The sequence below is a fragment of the Sciurus carolinensis genome, chromosome 3 (assembly GCF_902686445.1).
Source record: "Sciurus carolinensis chromosome 3, mSciCar1.2, whole genome shotgun sequence".
NCBI lineage: Eukaryota > Metazoa > Chordata > Mammalia > Rodentia > Sciuridae > Sciurus > Sciurus carolinensis.
This window is the reverse complement of record NC_062215.1, coordinates 181,351,239-181,367,125: the sequence shown is the minus strand read 5'-3', so window position 1 is coordinate 181,367,125 and position 15,887 is coordinate 181,351,239. Positions and strand designations below refer to the sequence as shown.

The 15,887-nt window shown below is 57.9% G+C and overlaps 1 protein-coding gene across 7 annotated transcripts in view; it reads left to right on the top strand.

Moving 5' to 3' along the window:
* Hdac4 (histone deacetylase 4) overlaps positions 1–15,887 on the top strand; it is a 255,217-nt gene that overhangs the window by 196,535 nt on the left and 42,795 nt on the right. For 5 of the 7 annotated variants that reach the window (XM_047543426.1, XM_047543427.1, XM_047543429.1 and 2 more), the window contains 5 exons: positions 1,574–1,686; positions 5,550–5,666; positions 5,744–5,942; positions 8,093–8,331; positions 14,821–15,078. In XM_047543426.1, the coding sequence (XP_047399382.1) occupies positions 1,574–1,686; positions 5,550–5,666; positions 5,744–5,942; positions 8,093–8,331; positions 14,821–15,078 (926 nt within the window). The remainder of the gene's footprint in view (positions 1–1,573; positions 1,687–5,549; positions 5,667–5,743; positions 5,943–8,092; positions 8,332–14,820; positions 15,079–15,887) is intronic. The other 2 variants (XM_047543430.1, XM_047543428.1) reach the window with 1 other exon arrangement.

Below are 15,887 nucleotides of genomic sequence, written 5' to 3'. Positions count from 1 at the left end.
GATACTAGGGTAGGGAAGAGGACCCAGGGAAGGGCCACTCCAAGGCTGGAGGCGGAAAGTCGGACTGGAGAAGGCAGAGTGTCAGGTGCACACCTGCTCAGCCTGAGTGGCCTCCCCAATGCTACCAGCTGGTGAAGAGCAGATCACAAGGTCTCACCAGAGGACCAAGCCACTGTCTGGAGTGGGCATTTGGCAGAGCCAATGAGTGAGGCAGGAGAGAGAGGAGACGGGTGGGGCAGGGTTCTGATGGACCCCAGGAGCTGTGAGAGTCGGGCCTGGACACAGGCTAGGGAAGCTGGCCACCCAGCTATTCCTGGGTGGGCAGCTCAGTCAGCAGAGGAAGTGAGCCTTCACAGTCTGCCCAGATGGACTTGAGGACAACTCGCCTTTGGTGTCCTCCATAAGCTAGGTGGCTGGGGCAGGGGACATTACTGCCTCAGCGTCCTCTGTGCAGAGGAGATAGCGATGGTGCCCTCCTTATAGCTCATAACAGCAAAGCTGCTGCAACTGAGTCTACTTGCTGTGGAGCGCCAAGGGACAGTGTCTTCATTCTCCTCCCTGTCACCCAGGGAGACACTGGAAGCTAGTTTTCAGAGTTGACTCTGAGGGCAGCAGCCTTCTGTGGGCTTGGTGCTGCTTGGTTTGGACGAGCGAGTACTGTGTGCTTGGGGTCAGGGGGAGACTGTCTGGTTCCCATTGAGGGGGATTCCCCAGCCCCTTTAGTGGCCCTGCTGTGTGTCCAGATGGGGCCAGACTCTCCGTGTCAGAATATGACTGGGAGGGAGACACCGGACTCTTCAGGGCAGTCAGACGTGTGTGTCCCTTAGAAAGTCTTGACCAGGTGATGCCATTGTCAGGTGCTGCTGGACCACAGAGTTCAGCAAATGTTTCTCGTCGACATAGAGCAGAGGCCTCCTACGGCGTGTGCAGTGGGACAGGGGAGTGCCCTGCAGGAGGGGCGGTGGACCTGCCTTGGTTCCTCACAGGTCAGTCAGCTGGAGCCCACCTGGCCCACTGACCTGGTGGGAAGGCACTTGGCCGTGCTCCAGTGTGTTTTGAAGTAATGCTGGTAAAGCCCAGAACCCTGGGTCTTTTGCTAGACACTTGCTGAGCCATTGGAAGGCCAGAGGATGGCATTCCAGGGCAGCTGTCGTGGGAGGCTGCTTTGCTAACTAGCTTTTCAGTGAGCACAGTAAATCTGACATTTTGCTGTTGAAAGTTGCTTGGCTTCTGTGTTCCTAGTCTTTTGTTGGTGGAATATTAATAAATGTTTAGGAGCTTACCTCTCAGGTGCTTCAAACCATCTTGAAATTAAAAAGAGCCACGGAATTGATAGCGAGCACGTCCCAGAGCACGATGCAGAGGGCAGCACAGAGTCCTGAGCCCTGCCAGACCCCCAGGGGGTCAGCAGCAGGGCCGAGAAGCTGGGAGTCGCCGTTCTGTTCCCCACTCTGAAGTCCTGGCCATGTTCTCTCTGCTTGGGATTTCTGCCACACAGCAGGCTAGCCAGCAGAAACCCACAAAGGAGGCCAGCCACGCAGAGCTGGCCCCAGCCACTGTCTCTCCCTTGCAGACTCTGCATGCAGCAGTGCCCCAGGATCTGGGCCCAGCTCACCCAACAGCAGCTCTGGCAACGTCAGCACTGAGAATGGCATCGTGCCCACTGTGCCCAGCGTCCCGGCCGAGGTCAGTGCACCCAGGGTCAGTTGCATGCCTGCTCTGTGCCAGCCAACGCCCCGCACTCACCCTGCACCTGGCTGGCCTGGGGGTGTCCCCAGGTTGTGCCTTCTGGGCACCATCGTCCCCTCCCTTCGTCGTGGCTCCTGGGACGTGAGTGTCCCGGCTCTCAGCACCCTGGCACCCTGCAACCCAGCCTTTCTCCGGCCTCCCCAAGCTCGTCTCAGCAGTGAGATGCAGACCACACGCAGAGGGGCTCTGGCGGCAGGAGGCCTGTGGGACGAGAACGGCTCGCACTGAGAAAGGCATGATGAGCAGGCTGAGCCGACGTCAGGAGTCGGGGCTGGAGGCCTTCTCGGCAGTTGGCACCCCCAGGGGCAGACAAGGAGGGAAACCCCAGAGCTTCGGGCCACGACTGGCACCCCTTCCTCACTCCTGCCTTTCACAGACTGAGGGGTGCAGCAATCTGGGAGGGACTTGGCAAGTGAAAGTGGGGCCAGGGAGTGCTTTGAAGTCACTTGGTGGAAGTGACACTGGAGACACAGGAGCTTCAGCCCGAGGAGGGCACAGCCACCCTCCCTGCCTGATGTAGATCAGTGGCACCCCATCACCTTCGTCCTGGTGCTCACTGCCCAGTGCCCCGTTCCGAGAGCCAGCACAGGGAGGGCAGCTCCACAGTCTGGGGAGAGTCGGGCAGCCCGGGTGTGAGGCCTAGCCGCTCAGGTGCTGGGCCTGGCGGGCACAGGCGGCTGCTTCAACTGCGAGCTCGCTAATGGATTCCGCCAGAAATGCTGCCTGCCGCGCGTCTGCGTGCAGCAGAGCTTACGAGCGGAAGCTCCTTCTGAGTTCCGACTTACAGGAGGCTGTGATTTATGAAGTGTAGTTGTTTACTTCTTAAATATTTAGAAAGGAACCCTGCCCTTCCACAGGTTGGCAGATCCCAGCAGGGACACACAGGCTTACGTTCTCGTTTTAGATTCCCAGGGTCACTGCTGGGAGTGACTCTGACCTGCTGTCTCTAGGTTACTCAATTCCCGTTTCTCTGATTTTTACTTTTATACTTCAATTTCTTTTATTATTTGTATTCTTCAACCTACCAATTTAGGTATGTACTTAGCTTATTAAAAGTTTTAACAGCCCTCTGCACGGCAGGCCACAACTGAGATCCGTTTGTAATTAGCTCAGAATGCGACCGGGAAGTTACTTCCCTCCCTGTGATGTTTCCCAGTGTTACTCGTGGGCACAGTCATTCAGTGTGTGCAGTTGGGGACGTCATAGCAGTGCCTTTTCTGGGCAGATTTATATGTTTCTGGTATAAATTATACATTAATTTTTACGAATTGTGTGATACTTAACTTAGGCTACTGTAAATTCATTAGACATATAAAAGGAGTCATGAGTGATAAAAGTGTAGTTGTCCAGGTTTCACCTCAGATATTCATTACCACGGTGGAGGTGGCTGGTGATGCTTGACCACACACGGATGTCCATTTCAGATCTCAGATGCCATTAGGTCAGGGGATCCTCAGAGCTTCGTGCTTCCTGGCTCTTCCTCCCGTGTGGTCCAGAGGCAGCATGACCGCCCTAGTGGTGCAGAGGGAGGTGGCGTGGTGAGCCTGGCTCTCTGTGCCTCCTCTGGCCATTGCCCTGAGGACCACTGTGGAAAGACCACCATGTCCTGAAGGACCTCTGCAGGGCAAGCAGAGCTTAGGAGCCGGAGATGAGGTGCAGGTGCCCCAGTCACAGGCCCTGGGACTTCTGAAGGAATCCTAGCACCTCTGCTGAGAAGCAGACCCAGACCCCAGGGCCGTCTCCAGGGTGCCCCACGGGCCCTGCCTGGAGGCAGCAGGAACATTCACTGTTTCTCAAGTGGCAGCTTCATTTCTAAGAGTAAAGTAGGTGAAAAGAAGAGGGTTCGTCATAAAGGAATTGCAGCTTTGCAAACATGGACAGACCTGCTTAGGGAGCGCTGCGCTCCTCAGCAAGCCCAGGTGTTTTCTGAAGCATGATTTGCAGCTGTGTCTTCCACTTTGGACCCAAAAAAAAAAAAAAAAAAAAAACTCTAGGAAAAGCCTCTCCCAGGAGCCCTGTGGTCATCCCTTATGCACAGGCGTCTGTGCCTAGGTGAGCATTCCAAGGGTGGTCAGAGCAGAGCCACTGTCGGTGTTCTCCCGGGGACACAGCTGTAACTTCTTGGTCAGCACTTGCAGCCCAAGGCAGGGGTTGGTCTCCAACAAGACATTTGGATGAAGGTGCAGAGTGCTGGCATGAGCTTGAGATGGTGGCCACTGCCCCCAGCAGTGAGGCAGAAGCAGTTCTCCAGCCAGGGCTACAGTCGCCCTCACTTAGAGCTTATTCTGACACTCAATTCGTAAATTGTTTTCCTTGTAAATGAAATTTTAAGTACTCAAGCAGCCTCCCTGCCTTGGTTGTGTGATAGACTTGTTGTTAAACTCACTCGCTATGCAGGTTACCACCTGCCAGCCCTGCTAGCTGGCCAGTGTCCCTGCACTGTAGTTGGCTCTTGCTTTCCTTCAGTGTGCACTTTGTGTGTCCTCTGTCCAGGGCACAGGCCAACTAGAGCCCAGTCCTCTACCCAGCCCACCCGTTTGCAAGTGGAAGGACGAGCCCCAGGAGCATGCCCACCAGGCCTTCTCCTCTGCCCTCTGCTCCTTCTTCAGGCTTACGCTTGAGTAGTCTGAGCTCAGTGTTAGAAAGGACATGATTCTATGGCTTGTTTTTCCAATGTAACAGTTGATCACAAATGAGTGTCCAAATGACAGTCATCAGGATGTTTCCAGACCTCTTCCAAGTCCCAGTATGTAAACATACCTTCAATCACTTCATGTTGGTGCGGCTGGAGAAGCTGCATGTTGCTGCTGTAATGCTGCTCCTGTGACCAGCCCAGGGGACAGATCCTGTATGCACATGGGTCTTTTTCCTTAGATTTCTTCTTAACTCTGCATCCTAAGAATGGAGTTTCAGGGTCAAGGTCAGCTCCACTTGGCTTCTGATAGATTGCCAAATTGTCCTGAGAAAGCACCCAGTTTGCCATCTTCCAGCAGTGTGTTTCCCTTTCTCTGTGCCAAGATGGTATTAGCATTTTTTAAAAAGTCATTGCCAATGCGCTAGGCACAGTGGTACGTGCCTATAATCCCAGCGGCTCAGGAGGCTGGGGCAGGAGGATTGCAAGTTCAAGAGCAGCCTCAGCAACTTAGCAAGACTCTAAGCAACTTAACAAGACCCTATCTCTGATTAAAACATAAAACGGGCTGGAGATGTGGCTTAGGGGTAAGTGCCCTTGGGTTCAATCCCCAGTACCAAAGTGGGGGAGGCAAGGGGGGGAAGCCATTCCAATGTCGTTAAATACATTTTTAGATTGCTGATAATGGTGAGTGGTTGTTTTCACAAGCTTATTCCCCCTTAACGTGATCCCTTCTGGGGTCCCTAGTCTGGGCTGTGTACTCTCCTCACTTTGGACTGTTGCTTGATTTGTGAGCTCTTTGGACATGAACCTCCGTCTGCCCCGTATGGTGCTGACGGGCACAGTTCTCTGCCTCCCAGAGAGCATTATTTCTTCTTTGGTTTCTGCATTCAATATCATGTTTGGAAAGACTTTCCCAACCACAAAAAATGTGTTTTCAATGTATTACCCTAGATTTCTTCTGGTAGTTTCATGGTGAACCAGCAAAGAGAAGGAGGAGCCAGGTGCAGTGGACAGAGACGGGAGGCCACCTGCTGGGGCGCGGGCTCAGGCTGCCCGCCTGCTGCTGCCTGCCTGCCAGGGCTCCTGGCTCTCCTGTCTGCAGGTGTGCGCCGCCCCTGCTGGCCACAGGAGCTCTAGGGTGATGGTCACTGTGTTCTGTCTGCAGACCAGCTTGGCACACAGACTGGTGGCCCGGGAAGGCTCAGTCGCCCCGCTCCCCCTCTACACGTCGCCCTCCTTGCCCAACATCTCCTTGGGACTTCCTGCCACTGGCCCTGCTGCTGTAAGTTGGCCTCTGCGGCCCGTGGCTTGGGGTGGCTGTGGTGGCCCATGCCCACACGACCCTGGATGTGCTTTCAGGGTGCAGCAGGCCAGCAGGACGCCGAGCGACTGGCTCTCCCGGCCCTTCAGCAGCGGATCCCCCTCTTCCCCGGCACCCACCTCACCCCCTACCTGAGTGCCTCCCCTCTGGAGCGGGACAGTGGGGCGGCTCACAACCCTCTTCTACAGCACATGGTCCTGCTGGAACAGCCCCCTGCACAGGCGTCCCTCGTCACAGGTGAGCATGTGGCCTCCTGCAGTGGCCGAGCCCTGGCAGTGTGGGGCCTGCCTGCTGCGCCTCACGGGGCTTCTGGAGTGGGCAGGAGAGCACCCGGTGCCATTTCCAGGCCTGCCCTTGCTGGGTGTGCCCCTGCCATGTGACTTGGCCACCTTGGCTGCGGTGAGAAACCAAGTTTTAGCCACAGAGCTCGGATGTGCCAAAGCAGGTGCCAGGTGCCCCTCTGTTCACTCTCAGAGAAGCTCGCTGGCTGAGTTGGGTTTCTGTGTGGATCCAGGTGAGCACACACTGGAAGCACAGAATGGTCCTGGGCAAATCGTTGGCTTCTGTTTAGGGACAGAAGGTTTTACAAATGTAAACGTTTTACCGTCTGAGGATGGTCAGGGCCAGGGGACTACAGTTCAGCGGCAGCAAGAACTGGCCGTGGGGCCGCAGCAACAGCAGCATGAGGGCGTCGCCCCCCGAGCGCTGGGACTCGCGGTGCTGCCAGCCCCTGAGCGTCCCCAGCCCAGTGGTTCTCATCCTGGACATCCCTGGGCTTGCTTGAGATTTGCCTGAAGACTGACCTCAGAGCTGTGCCTTGTCACCCATGCCCCCACCAGGGTCAGCAGCCCTGACTCCTGGCATGGGGACCCTAGCTGGAGGCCTGAGGGCTAGCTCTGGGGTCCATTTGGCTTCCTTGCTTTGTGCTGCTGCTGCGACTCCCTGAAGCACTGGCCCTGGTAGTTGCTGGTCTGGGCAGGAGTGGCATGTTGGCCCCAAGTGTCTTTATGGACAGAAGAGATGCAACTCCAGCACTGAGCACAGCATCTCACCATGAACACAAGCTTTGCTTTATGGCTGGCCCTCCCTGCCTGTTCTTCCAGATGCCGGAGCTTAGCCTGCTCTGACCCAGGAGGTCACTTGTAGTCTATGTGCCTCTTTCCTATCAGTGAGGTAGGGGTCTCAAGTTTAAACTAGCAGCATCCTGTGGTGTTGCACCGGCACCTGCCATTCCTGCTGGTGTGGGTCTCCTGATTGGGGTACTTGTTCTTAACCTTTAGCCTCCTGCACTCTGCCCAGGGGCCTGCCCACCCTTCCCAGCATCTCCCAGGCCTGTCCCCCTCCCTCCCTGCCACGTGGCCCTGATTCCAGGTCTCCTGGCATCCTCCCATTCTCCCAAGGGAGAGTGCCTCCTGAGTAGGTTTCCAGCAGGCCATCCTTGTCTGCAGCAGTGGCATTGGGTACAGGAGCTGTGGCCCACAGGGGGGTTCACGTCAGTGTTCGATGTGGTTTCTCAGGCATTGTGCAGCATCTCAGGTGCACAGGTGGCCACTGCACCCTGTGTACAGCAGCCTTGTGAGCATGCTGTCCATCGCTGGGCCAGGGCAGAAGCCCAGCTCCTTGGCATTGACTCCAGCCTTGTGCCAGAGCCTCCCTCTTCCTCCCCAGCCAGCAGCCTGGATGGGCTGGCTGGAGGGGGCACGTGGGCAAGTGATGTCTTCTAAGGCCTTCCCTTGCATGGGGCTGTTTTTGCCTGGCCCTGCAGCCTCCCACCCCTGTCCCATGCTGTGCTCTGTGCCCATACTCCTGGAGAGGACTCACTTCCTTCTGCCTGCCATTGTGCCTACCCTTCCCACACCCACCCGGTGTGTGGTTCACAGTGGAACCTCATACAAGTCAGGTCTCAGAGGTGGCCTGGTGTCTGAGAACAGCAAGTTCTGTTTTTCTCTGAGTTCCTACAGATTGGCCACAGACCTTCCCTCCTGCTGGTCACGTGATGTGTGGGAGTGTACATACCAGAACTAGAACAACCTCCATCCCTGTGTGTTCTGGACACAGAGGTCCCTATGGGAGAAGTGATAGGCCAGGCCCCAGAGGCAGTGTGGCCCCCGACCTCTTGAAGCTGCCTCCTCTGGGCAGAACCCCTGATCGAGTGCATCGACCTGATCCTCAGGAGCCTCCAGATGAGCCCGCCTCCCCTAGCCTGAGCCCACGGGCGCTCGCCTGAGCCGGAATTGGCCCCTCAGCAGGACAGCTGCAGCGGCATGGGAGAGCAGCCTGGGCTTCCGGGGGTGCGTCGCAGTTGTCTCCATAGGTCACTCAACAGCCTTCTCCCCCCTCTTCTTCCTCTTCCCCCTCTGCTGTTTCTTCCTCCATGTTATCTTCAGACTGGTATCTTTCAGGCCTGGGAGCGCTGCCCCTCCACGCACAGCCCCTGGTTGGTGCCGACCGGGTGTCCCCGTCCATTCACAAGCTGCGGCAGCACCGCCCGTTGGGGCGCACGCAGTCGGCACCACTGCCGCAGAACGCGCAGGCGCTGCAGCACCTGGTGATCCAGCAGCAGCACCAGCAGTTCCTGGAGAAGCACAAGCAGCAGTTCCAGCAGCAGCAGCTGCACATGAACAAGGTGGGTCTGTGCCCAGCTGGCACCTCAAGCAGCAGGGTGGGAGAGGGGAGCAGCGGGCATGGGCTGGCATGGGGGCTGGGGCCTGCGGAGGACAGCACACGAGCAGTTGCACAGCCACAGGGGAAAGGCCCAGGACACCCAGGGCCCACATGAGGGGCAGGCCCCATGGTCAGTTCTTCTTCCCTGGGTTTCCTGAGACGGTTCACTAAGTAGGGATAAGCCAACCACTGCCGGAAGTCCCCAGCTTTACAGTGGTGTTTTGAGTCCTAGAAGCTTCCTTCCCATTTCACTTGCACACTGTCAGAGGTGGTCTGGGGCCAGGCAAGCCTGCAGAGGTCCTTGTGCCAACAGAAGTCTCCGGAGTCGCTCAGCTGCACCTCCAGGAGGAAGCAGTAGGAACACCAGAGCCGTGAGGCTGGCCGATGGGAAGTGAGGTGCCCAGTGCTGGCTCATCAGACACTGGCCTCAGACACAGGCATCCTAGCATTGGAGACGACGAGCTGCTGGGGACAGCCCAGTGGTTCCTCTGAAGGCTGTGCTCGAGTTACCCAGGACCTGCTACTCTCCCCCAGGAGGGAAGGAAGCAGCCACACACACGCTTGTCCACGGTGGCCAAGTAGCAGGCACTCCCGTCCCTCCAGTGGAGTGCTGAGCACAGGTGGGACCAGCCGGTCACCAGCACGTGCAGGGTGGCTTTCCTGGTGTGAGGTGCCCAGAGCAGGCAGCAGGAGACAGCAGGGGGGATGTCGTGGGGAGTGACTGCCGGCGGGGACAGCAGTCTTGTGTGTTGTTAGGGATGATAGAAACATTCTCAGATCATGAATGATAGTTGCACAACTATGTAAGTATGCCCCAAACTACTGATCTATACAGTTTAAAAGTATGAATTTTCTGGTGTATAAATTATAATAGACCCCTCTTATTTGCAGTGGGATTGTTCCAAAACCCTCAGTGGGTGCCTGAGATGGTGGATAGTATTGAACTCTGTGTACAAGCACTGTGATACCAGAATAATTGAACTGATAACCGAGATGGCTACTAAGTGCTAATAACCAGTAGGGTAGCATATTCAGTGTGGATGCACTGGACAAAAGACTGGTTCACATGCTGGGTGAGATGGAGCAGGTGGTGTGAGATTCTATCATGCTACTTTGAATAGGAGGCAGGTTATTAAAACTTGGGAATTTTTTTTAATTCTGGAATTTTCTATTTGATATTTTGGACCTTGTTTGGCCATGGGAACCAGGATGAAGGAGAACTACTGATATCTCAATAAAGTTGTTATAAGAAAGAAACAAGAGGATGAGATCGTAGAAGGGAAACTGGTTTTCTGGAGGAAGCTCTGAGGATGCGCGGCAGATTGAGAGGCGGACAGTCGCCCCCTGATTGTTTTCCCATGGCATCCCAACATGCTCCTTGATGGCAGGTCCAGGCCTTGAGGAATGAGGCTGGGGAAGAGCTGTGGGAGGAGGCGTTCCTGGAAAGCCAGGCGTCCCCATGCATCCCAGAGCAGGCGTGCTGGCCAGGCAGCACCGTCCCCGTTCACTGCCACCCAGCCACAGGTTCTTCTCAAGGGTCCTTTGCCCCGAGACAGCGCTGACTCACAGGTACCTCCTGCTACGTGCTCTGTGAGGCTGGGAGGCTCATGATCGAGGCGGGGGCCCCTGGGGGCCTTGCTGGTGGGTGGCAACTGGCCTGGACCAGATGCCCAGTATAAGCCACGCCCAGGCCTCTCCTGCCCAGAATGTCAACTGGCCACCCACCCCCAGGGCCTCTCAGTCCCAGAGGCTTCTTGCCAGATGGCACTGACTGGCAGAAGTGAGGTCTGCCACGTACCCTTCACTTGCTCATGAAGAGTACTTGCTGGGCACGGCGGGCACCTGCCACACATCTGTGCTCCAGTGCCGAAAGACTTGCCGTTCGTCTCTCCAGTGCCAGCTTAAGCTCATTAGTCTCGTTTTGGCACCATCTGAGTGACAGAGTGGGAGGCTTCAGGAAGACGGGGAACACCTATTCACATGAGGTCTGTACTGGAAAAGAGTGGTTCAGAAGCCGGGTAATCTCCCTGGATTCTGTTACGTGATCGATTTACAGCAGCAACTGACAGCTGACTGGCAGGTTTGTGCAGTGTTTTCCCAAGACGCCCGCAAAGACGGGACTCTTGTCTCGGGTGTCTTTCACCAGTGCTCCTGTCCTTGTCTCCGCGGATGTCATTCTGGGAGCTTGCTCTCAAGGGACTGCAGCTCAGCGCTCTGCTGCCACGGACCGTGCTTGGCACAGTGGAGAAAGCAGCATGATGCTGCTGGCCACTGCAGGTCCCTCAAGATGTCACCCAGAGCAGTCCTCCTGTTGTGTTCCCAGCAGCATGATGGGGCTACCCTGGCTTCCTGGGGCCTCCAGGAGAATGGCCCTGGGTCTGAGGGAACCCTGGGGTTAGAAGATGCCTGTCCTGGAGCTGGCTCTCCTCAGGTGTCCTTGGCCCAGGACTGGGATGTCACTGTGTTGTCCAAGTGCCGGAGTGGTCCTGGAACAGCTGCACCCCTGCCTGCTGCCAGGTCTGTTCACTTGGTGGAAGTCGTGTGCTGCCTTTCTTTGGAAAGCGGTGTCTGCCAGGCCCCGGCCCTGGATCGGAGGCTGTTCTTGCAGCAGTGTCTGCATGCCACGTGACCGCCCGACTCCCCGATGGTGGGACTGCCCTGGGATTAGCTGGGCTTCCCCCACATGGCTTCTCAGCTCCCAACGTAAACCTGGACTCGCTTACGTGGTCTGCTTATTAGTGTGTTCAGCTGCTTTAAATGCTGGCCTATTTGCCAGTGTGGTTTGGCCCTGAACTCTAGTCTGGCTTTTTAAAAATTTATTGTTCCAAATATGGAGGTGTCTTGTTCTTGCTCGGTTGGTAAAGGGTCCTTGGTGTCCCAGAGGCCTCTGGATGACAGGAGCTGGTATGTGGTGTGGTTGCCACTGCCCTCCTGCTGGCTTCTCCCAGCCCATTACCCGGCCAGCTTCTCCTGAATCCAGTCTGTGGCGAGGCCCCAGCCCACAGCTTGGCCCGCAGAAGGGAGCTGAATTTCAGAGGGGAGCAGGAGAGAGACAGGCTTTGGCTGGCCTCACCAGCCCTGCGTCAGCACCCCGCCGTGGGCCGCTCTGCATCACAGATGGGGCTCTGACGCAGGCAGCTGAGCCTGCAGGGCTGCAGCCCCTTGGGAGCTCTGCACTAAGTATGTCAAACGTGGCCCCAGGGAGCAAGCACAGAGGCCCCAGGCATCCCCTGCCATGCCGGGCTTCTGTCCTAGAGGCCTCTGCCCTGGGTGGAGACCTGGGACGGGTGACCCGGAGGGAGCGTCAGTGCCCCAGAGCTGTGCTCCTCTGCCTGCGAGCCCTCAGGGCAGGGCTGTGGCTGGGCCCTGGCTGTCTCCCCCACCTCCTCTGCCTAGGCGCTCCACCTGCCTCCTCCCCAGGAGCACTCAGACCCCGCTGCAGGGCGGCGCCCCCTGCCCACCTCACGGGCCATGCTCCTAGGCGCAGTCTCCGAGCCTAGTGAGCCCGTCCTAGTGAGGCAGGGGCAGGCAGTCCCAGCTTCAGCACCCACCCTCAGCCTTCCTGCAGCCCTGGGAAGAGGAGAAGGCACACATTTGGCATGCTGGCGTCCTCATGCCCGGGCCTCCCACACGGGACCTCAGCAGCAGTCAGCGTTGTGGGTCGTGAAGAGACAGCCAGAGCCTCCTGACCCGGTCCTCTGCAGAGGAGTAGGCCAGCGCCACCCTAGTGCTCTACCTGCAAGCACCTGCCCAGGTCCTGTCACGAGGAGGTAGCCCCTGTCCAGGCCAAGGTGTCTCACAGGGTGGAATGCTGCTGAAGTCTAACCTCACGGAAGACAGGGCCCTAGCACTGGTATCACGGGGGACATGAAGAGCACTTGGGACCCCAGGCAGGCCAAACAGGACTTTACTGGCCAGCTGTCCAGTAAAGTGTCCAGATCACTGTGTAGATCTCAGAGCTCACTGCCCTCACACCAGCAGGCAGAACGGCCCACATCTGCCCGGTTTCTGGACCTGTCGGCCTCTGGATATCTAGGCGAAGGACTCTTGGGGCGTCTCCTGCTGTTCTTCACGTTTTCCTGTAGACAGGTTGGAGGAAGGCCAGTTTGGCCCTGCACTGAGTGCGCTGCCACAGCCCGGTGCTCCCCACCCGGGTGCAGTCTCCTTTGTGCAGCTGCTGCCCTCGGCCACTCTTGTCCACTGCAGAGCTGAGCCTTCCAGACGTGCCTTCACGTGGCCTTGGGCTCCCCGGAGACAGCCTAGCTTGCAGGTCTTCTGGGGCAGCCCCATGGGGTCGCCTTGGGAGTGCTGGCACCCTTGCTTCCCACTCCCCCTCCTCTCTTTAGCCAGAGGCCCTTCCCTGCCTCTGTACCTCAGCTCTGGTCCTGCAGGACCCTCCCCTGAGCCTGGCCCCAGGTCTTCGGAGCAGCTGGCTCATCAGTTCATGGCCACCTGCCTGCTACTTCTGCGAGCTCTGCTCCAGGCCTCACCTGCCTGCCAGATTCAGGTCCCCATCTCCTGCAGGCCTTCTCCTGGGCCCCGCGGCCTGTGCCAGTGTGCATCCCTGTCTCCGCAGCCAGGCCGTGCCCTGCCCTTCCACCCAGGGCCAGCCATCTTCTCTGTGAGGTTCCTCTGAGCCTGGGGTCCAGGCCCCACCCCTGTCCCTGTCCTTGTCCCTGAATTCTTTGCTCTGAGATCACCTCTTTTACATTCCTGCCTTCCATCTGTTCCCTGGAGGCCCAGGGCCTTCCCAGACCCCTCCTGGCTGGTCTCTCCCTCCTGGATCCCTCTGTCCCTCTGCCCAGACTTACACACCAGACACTCTGTGCCACCTTCTTCAGGGAGCTTCTCCTGGGTTCTTCCAATGTTCTCTTTCCCTGGCCCTCCTGCCCCCATGCTGAGCTGCAGGCCCAGTCTCGGTAAGACTCCTATGAAGCCCCCAGTTTTGTCAGTATTCCCAATCAGACTGCACAGGCCCTGGGGTGCAAGGCACAGGAGCACTGAGGTCCCAGGAGAAAGTGGAGGCCAGGTGTGCACAGTGACCCCAGTAGCCAGGTCAGGGTCCCATCAGGCCCCTTTCCTCCCTGACCCATGCAGACAGGGTTCCAGGTACAGGGTGCAAGAGAAAGATGGAGCTACAGATCACAGAACCTTTAAGTCAGATAAATGTTGAAAAACTGGCTTTTTAAAGCCAGGGCGGGAGTCTGCGAGTTGGGCTGGAGACCGCCCGGCCACTTTCTTGCTGGAGGCAGGGCTGCTGACGCATGCGTGTGCTGTGATCCAGCCAAGCTGGCATCGTGTCCTCACCTCCGCACCTGTGGCGAGGGTGCTCAGGACCTCACTTTGCAAGTGTGCAGTCGTCAGTGCAGAGCCTCCTGCCCCCAGGGCTTGCCGTCGTGCAGGAGCCCTTGAGCCTGCCGCTCTCTGCCTCCGTGACTGGCTTTTTCAGATGGTCTTCAGCGTGCCAGCCACCTCTGTTGCCTCCACTTTGTGACTCACCTTCTCCAAACATCAGTGCTGACCTCACTCAGCTGCTGCGCCTGCTCCCGTGCCAGGTCCAGCCCTTTCCTGGGAACAGTTGTCGTGGTGTTAGAGGTCAGGCTGCCTGTGGCCTCCTCACAGCCTGGCCTCTACAGTGTGCTCCTTTATAAACCACCCACAGCTGCTCTGGAATCCCTGGTGTCTCCCCACAGCAGGGCAGGGCAAGAAGTGGAGGCTGAAACTCACCAGGTTCCTTGTGTGTGTCTGTTCGGTGACGGTCCCCCTGAAACAAGCAGTGGAACTGAGACCTGAGTTTCCACCCAGCTATTCCTCAGAGTGTGGGGGACACATTTAGCAGGCAGGTTTGTAAAACTCTCAAAAGTGCACACACTGCATCCCTGACAACCCAAGGTTTCTACAGAATCAGAGTCAGCAGGTGGGGGGGTCCGTGTCCACACAGTGTGGCTGTCCCAGTGGGCCCTGGGACCTGGTGCAGGCATGTGCTTCCAGTCACAGCACCAGGTTGCAGGTCCAGGGAACTTCAGGTTTGGGGTGTGGGGGTTTTAGGAACAAGTCTGCCATTTCCCCTGAACCCCTCATCATGCCCTTCCCCGAGAGCCAGCAGTGCCAGTGCCTGCCCCTCCCCAGCCCTCCTGCCAGCTCCTTAGTGTGTCCTCCGGGTACTGGGCTGAGGGAAGGGCGTGTTTCTCTGGACAGCTGTGTCTGTGCGGCTGACCCTGGCCTCTCCCCACACCTGCGACTTCCTGGGGCCACATGCTGCGTAAGCACCAGGTGCTGTCTCTCCCAGGGGCCTGTGTGCCTTGTGCTCAGCACCTGGAGAGCACCAGGTCCAGGTCGTGGTGCCTGCGACCTGGGTGCAGGGTGGCGCTCCTGAAGTGCCAGGCTTGTGAGCAGACTTTCCCAGGCCCAGACCTCTGCCTGAACTTCATCTGGCTCCTCTGCACTGCAGATCATCCCCAAGCCCAGCGAGCCGGCCCGGCAACCAGAGAGCCACCCTGAGGAGACGGAGGAGGAGCTCCGGGAGCATCAGGCCCTGCTGGACGAGCCCTATCTGGACCGGCTCCCAGGGCAGAAGGAGGCACACTCGCTGGCTGCTGTACAGGTGAAGCAGGAGCCCATCGAGAGCGACGAGGAGGAGGCGGAGCCCACACGGGAGGCGGAGCCAGGCCAGCGTCCCCCCACCGAGCAGGAGCTGCTCTTCAGACAGGTGCCAGGACAGGGGAGTAGACAGGCGGGCGCTTGGCAGGCACTCAGCAGCCACCTTGGTCTAGGGTCTGTGTCCTGCGTAAACTGGGACACTCCCTGCGTGCGTGGAAGGTGTGCTCGCTGCAGACATTGGCCTCTGTGGCCTTTGTGCACCTGTTTCCAGCAGACAGCCTCCTGGGTCCCTTTAGGTCTATAGGAGCCACACGCTCGTGAGACTTTAATAACCCCAAACTGGGAGGAGCCTGATCTATTAATCAGTTTAAAAGGTGGGCAGGCTGTAAGCAGAAGCTGGGGCCTTTGGGGCCAGGGAGATGCTGGTGGATAGCATAGATAGGAAAGCACTGTGGCGTGGCACACTGACCCACAGTGGCCAGGCTCTCAAGAGTTGGACGAAGAATCCGTAAACGATCCGTGAATTTCCAGTGAAGAGTAACAGTCAAGTCAACAGAGATTCTTAGGCTAGTGGGTCAGCAGTTGGAAACCCTGGATCAGAGCCAGACAGCCTCCAGGCAGGTGCTTCCTCCCCCTAGCAGGACGCGAGCCCGTAGAACCTGAGCAGTGCGCTGGGTTGTGCGTCCAGTGCCCGGTGCCGAGTTGGGGCACAAGGGCCCTGGCAGGTCCACGTCCTCTGGCTGGGCTCCATGGCCCTTCTTAGCCCCAGGACAGCTCCCGCCCACAGCCAGTGCTCCCCACCCGGCACCTGGGGCACAGGGCAGGGTGCTCCCACCTGGGCCCTGCCACTCGGCTCTCAGGGGAGGTGTGCGTCTGCACACAGTGATTGGCCCCATGCTGCAAGTCGAGGACCAGTCT